We start from the raw sequence: 6000 nt of genomic DNA on the forward strand, positions 1-6000 counted from the left end.
GCCGGTTCCTTAGGTGCGCTTAAATAACAGTTGTTCCACCAGACTCTAGATAACTGAGTCTCCAGATGCTACAATACCAGAATGAATCTTTGGTTGTATCGTTGAGCTCCCAGAACGACGACGCTGGACCCGCAAGCCATCACAGCCATGATCACAGGGCACACCGTCATCGATATGAGGGTAATTAGCCTCAAATAGCTTGTCTTTTAGTGCGCGTGGATATTGTACCGATAGTTTTGATGTGGCTTGGGGGCTGCGGAGGTGTTTATGCATGTTGCTGTGCAGTTGCCTCCTCCATGCATCCCCCTTCCACTTGCTTAGTGCTGCTCGAATGTTGCCGTTTGGTCTAGACAAAGAGTCAGGCGTCCCAATTTTGGTCTAAATTTTTTGAAGAAATTGCCTTCCAAGATCATATTGAAAGACACCTTCGCTTATTATCACATCTCCGAGTATAAATCTGTGCCTTCGGTGGAATGAGGAACAGCACCACAGATTCCTACCACGAGAGCAAGTTTTATGTTTGGGAAAGTTCTGCTACAATCTTGAAATGAAGTTTAGGGTAAATATCTCGCCCTTTCATCGCGAGGGGTTCACTACTCAGCTCATTTGCATTCCTAGTAAAATGGAGAATTGCCATCTTGTCAGCCTCCAACGTTGCCCGCTTCTTTGCTCCCAATCTAAGGCGTGACCAATGATGGATTGAAGTCTGTCACGGTTGAGTTGGGCTGCTGGGCTCGCCACCCAAGCTGCCAAGTCGTCCACAAACGCAATTACGCCCCCGTTTGCATCGATGTGTCCTAGCGGAATCAACTTGTAGCAAGCACAAAGAATTGCAAACATGATAGTCTGATTATAACAGTAATTGGAAAGCTTTGCTGCTCAATTCTCTTGCCTAAATAGCCACTTATCAAACTGCACTGTATCCAGATCCTTTGGTACCGAATCCCTTGTCGTTTGCCACTTCCTGGAGTATACTTCAAAGCTGCTATGATCCGCTGGCTTTACTGCGAGAGACTTCACTCTCAGTGTCTCTGGACTATCCTCACCCTCACAGATAACCCTGGCCTTAGAAGCTCTCTCTGCAAACATACTGGCCCGCGCTTGATCCCCATGCGCGATGCTAATCTGGAAAGCGTCGTAGTAGAGCCTAGCAATCATCGCACTAGCACAGCCATCAAACTCCTGCTCCAAAACTTGAAGCATCAAATAGCAATCACTCAGGCTGTCATGTGGGCTGCTCATCATGCGAAAGGGATCACCAATGGCTTTATCGAGACTCTGGATCTGTATACGCCGGTTGTCGCTAGCTTTGAGTAAGTCGGGGGGGAGAGAGCAACAACTGCAGTCGCATTTGAAACCGAAGGCGTCTTTCAAAAATACCTGTCGTTCCCTTGAGGCCCCCCCATGATCATAGGGAATTGTAATCTCTGCTCCTCTCTCAATTGATCGAATGGCGTAGATGGTTTCGTGCTTCTCGGCGCTATTCCAGTTGTTGTGAGCGTTCGGGATACAGCTGTGGTTGATGAAGCACGCTGTGGGGTATACGCCGCCAATGGGCGACCCGGATCCACACGGCAGAGCATTCGTCCTGAAGATACCGCCGAATGGATGCTTCCCTTTGGAATTGTTGTGTAGAGAAAGGAACTGCCGTTGTGATGTTTTTGACATTGCCTTTATTGCCTTCGCGAGAAATGGCTCCAGCTTATTAGGTGGCATAGGTCCAGCTGTGAGAAGTGGCTTTTCGCAAATAATTCGAGTGCCTTTAGATATGTTGAACCGGGCAACTAACCCTCTACCTTTGCCGGGGATATCCTGAATCTCAAATAGTGCAATGCCCTGCTCCTTGACAGGATCGGTTGCACTAAGAGGTGGGGTAATGCTAGCTTGAGTTTCGAGTACATCGGGCTGCGAACAAAGTATTAAAATATTGTCCATCGACCAAGAACGTGGTATAAACACAACGTACCTGCTCATAAGACCGGATCGACTCGCTGACTTTCTTCCAGTCATGAACACCGTATTGGTTGGCACCTTCGTTCCAATACTGAACACGCGAGCCAAAATGGGCCTTTGCAACACGTGTGACTGTGTTGATATAACGTTCTACTCCTGAGCTACTCGCGATGGCCCCGGAGACTTTCGAACTGAACCGCAGAAACTTGTGACCCTCAAAGGGAAGCTTGGGATTCTCGCCTACGTTGAATTTGATGTAATTCGGCATTATTTCGACCTGGACGTCATCTTTGTATTGCTCTTTAATGAGGTCGATAAAGCGTCCCCAGTTTTGTTTGTCAACACCTCCTTTAGACAAAGGAGGGTCCATATCGAATCCGGCGTCGATTCCCATGACTGCAGACAGTTCTAAGTAAAGTCACTCAGAAAGTACTGGAGGATAGGATTTGAGAGGAATTAGCTCTCTATTGCAATACTATAGCAGGAGAAAAGTTGGGAGAGGCAGAGAGTTAACTAATGATGCTATGTAACCAGATAAGCAAAAGACACAAAGACACCGATGATACATGGGCAGCGCACGTGCCGATACTATAGCAAAGAGAGCGGGGTAGCTAGGTTACATCTGTGATTAAACAAACCCCTCTGCTATCACAGTATTCCACGAGGCAAATACGGCCCAATACCACATAACTCCAACCAATATATTAAACTTTTTACAGCTGAAATGATTATCCCAGTGGGTAAAGAGAGTGCAGACAAGTATTTAATGAACTATTTATTTACTATCCAGTTCGGCGTGTAGCTTATAAGGAAATGTCCGTCGCTCGACGTCCTTCAGGTAAAAGAAGCACAAAGCGTTACAGTTTCCATTCTAGGTTAGCCAAGTGTTACATCTGCCTGATTGAACTTAGCGCCCTTTACATACCCGAGTTGCCTTGGTATGTACTCGTAGGGAGATGAGTTTTACTTTATTTCCGAGTATTAGTTATTGGATATTAATAATACGCAAATATGGTATATAGGAAACATGTGGTACTGTAAATATAATACGCAGAGAATAATCTTATTTTCAGTGCTGTTGCCGACTACTAAATTTAGCCCCCCTGGACAAAGAACTACGTTAAATAAGGTCAGGGTCAGGATTGACCTAGTTCACGAAGACGAAGAGGCAGCGGGGCAGCGAAACTTATAGCTTCATAGACGCTTCCTAACCGAAAAAAAGTCCTGATTCTTCCACGAGGAGAAGATGCTATCGATGGAAGTGACCTGGAAACGCAGGCGGTCATTACTATATTGATCTAACTATATAGAATCTAATTCACAAGTTCGGGCGTCATATCGACATACAAAAATCTCAGGAAAAAACTGATGTTTCTTTTTGGAATGATCGGCTAAGCTATGCTGCCTATAGCTTAAAGGTAATTAAAGATTGTGTAGATCTCAGAAGTTTATACGAATGATGATGATTCTGCTGCTTGGAAAAGACTAGCATGATGTAAAATGTCAGGTTCGATGCGAGTACCTTGCTATCGTTCACACTAGCTCGTGCATCACAGCTTCTACAAAATCGCCTCCCTCACGGATAAGCTCACGAAATGTGTTCTTCTCCCACAGCTCTTCCAAATGCTTGTGGGTAGTACTGACTATCGCCTTCCTCATTTTGCAGTTGGGATCGCTCGTAGATTGATACACATCTCGTATACAATCGACAAATGTCTCACTGACCCATAACTTTCCAATTTTCGACTCAAGATTTTGCAAGGCACGATCCATTAGGCCTTTGATTTCGAAATAATCCGCTAGCTGGTAGACCCGGACGTCTTTAGATAGTTCATCGTCGTCTGGAAGGATCCGGTTAGCTATTGAAGCATGGTCAATATTATGGACGTACCTATCGAGCTCAACTTTGTGGCAACCTCTTCAGAATACTTTCCTGTGTACATATACTCGAATACCCTCCAGTACGCTGGCATGCTTCCTTCGTTATACTCAAATTTTTTCATGACACCTTCCTTCATCTCACATTCCAAGGCCTTCTTGAAATAGTTACTTTGTGCTGAGAGTATGATGCTATGCGCTTGAAGTTCAACCCCGCTAAGGTAAATCTTAACATCTGCGTGGGTGTCGCAATTGAAATACCTGCGCTTGAATTAGACCACTTCATCGCTAGTAACATGCCATATAGGTAGCATACCTTTTAATGCCCGAAAGGATGGCCTTAGTACTTATAAACTTCATTGATTTTAAGTGAAATACAAGAATCCACTATAGTAAAACGTAAGCAAGTACCCCTGCAAAAGGAAACTTGATTTTAAGTGAAATACAAAAAATAAAGTAATATAATTGGCTGTTTTAACCAGGGGTTAAAAATAGTAAGGGTATTTAATTGGATAAGTTTTTACTATAGCCCTATAATATTTACACTTAATCCTCGTGGGAACTATCTTATATTAACTACCAACTTATAAGAACTAAATTTACTTATAGTCTTTGCTATAACCTATTACGCCATTTATCTTTAATTTTTATAGCGCTGTCTCTCCTCCTTATTCCCCTAGCACTCGACTCATTACTATTGCTAATACCCGGTTTACTTGCACACACTTTACTCCTCCTATCTTCGCCGGGCATCCCAACCAGATCATAAACTCCTCTTCCTTCTTAAACTTCTGCCCAACTGCCAACCAGAACCACTCCTGCTGCCCCCATTGCCTCCACGCACCGTAGCATGCTGGTATTACTATATCCCCGAACCGGCATTCCGCTCTTCCTGCCGCCCCAGCCCTTAAACCCTCTGCCACTTGGCATATCACTTGTGGCTGGTAGCACCAGAAACACACTTTCAACCCCCCCATCCAGCTCCTGCCCTCCTTCCTGCACTTCTCTATCGCCCTCCTCTTGGCCCAGAACCAGTCGTGCCGTCGAGCGCAACTACCCGCCGTGTGGTTGAACGCTCGCCCTTCCACGCGGCAGTATAGGCACGTCCCAGCCACTGTCTCCGTGTCCCTTTCATACCGCCTGAGCTCATCCTCTCTCATCCGGTCCTGTCGAAGAACTTCACTTGGCCCTGTAAACTGCATCTCCTGCTCCTGCTCCTGCTCCTGCTGTCCCCTCCCTGATCCTCCAGCTATCTCGCCTTTCTCGTTCCTAGCAGCGCCCTCCTTCGGCGCCAGCCTCAGCTGAAACACCAGATCCTCCGGCCTCTTTACGCTGTGTAGCTCTTTACAAACTCCACACGCGTCCTCTCCCTCCATGCACCACCTCCAGTCCTTTTTGCTGTCTAGGAACTGGCTCAGCACTCCCCGTAAGCACTGCTCCTGCGTCAGGTACAGCTGCATTGCCCTCCCGTCCACGTCCCCAATGTCCCCCGTTATCCCTTGCCTCCCACGCCGCGGACACCAACACAATCGACTCCGCTGCCATCCCGTCTCTCCCCGCCCGCCCGGACTCCTGTGAGAAGTCCGTCATCTTCACCGGCGCTCCTACGTGGATCACCAATCGGACGTGTGGATAGTCAAACCCGGCCCCCAGTGCCCCCGTAGCCACGATTGCCGCCGGGCCCCCTTTCCCTAACCACCCGTCGATGATCGTCTCCTTCTCTTCCTCCGTCCCCGAGTTGGCCACGTAGGACGGGCATCCCATTAGACTCGCCACCTCCTCAACCAGCTCCATCTCGCTTCTCACTACAACCCAACGACATACTCTCATGGCCCAATCTCTTGTGGTACTACAGAAGGTACGTACCTGGATTAGTTAAGGACCGCTGGATAAACGACGGACCTCAGCGTTCTTCCATGAGAAACAGCCTACACGAATGTTTTCTATAACAAAAGGATAATGGGCTACAGCGTTCATATTATAATCCGCCTCCTGTGCTCACAACTATAAACGTATATAGCAACATCCATTATACTTCAATTGTGCACCAATGCGTTGATTGTCCTGTCTTTGGCAGTTCCAGGACCAATTCCGCTGATGTCGCCTTTGTCCGCGAGAATAAGAATCTTTGGCATCACCTCGGAAGGGTCGCGGTTAACCCAAGTGGCA

The 6000-nt window shown here is 47.0% G+C and overlaps 1 protein-coding gene across 1 annotated transcript; it reads right to left on the reverse strand.

The window, feature by feature from the left end:
• Positions 1 to 879: 879 nt before the first annotated feature.
• TGAM01_v211069 (hypothetical protein) lies at positions 880 to 2347 on the reverse strand (the record flags this gene model as incomplete). The annotated part of the gene is made up of 2 exons (XM_018809754.1): positions 880 to 1905; positions 1967 to 2347. The coding sequence occupies 2 exons, from the start codon at positions 2345 to 2347 to the stop codon at positions 880 to 882; spliced, it is 1407 nt and encodes a 468-aa protein (XP_018657016.1).
• Positions 2348 to 6000: the final 3653 nt, after the last annotated feature.

This window comes from Trichoderma gamsii (genome assembly GCF_001481775.2).
Source record: "Trichoderma gamsii strain T6085 chromosome Unknown Scaffold_87.2, whole genome shotgun sequence".
NCBI classification, from domain to species: domain Eukaryota; kingdom Fungi; phylum Ascomycota; class Sordariomycetes; order Hypocreales; family Hypocreaceae; genus Trichoderma; species Trichoderma gamsii.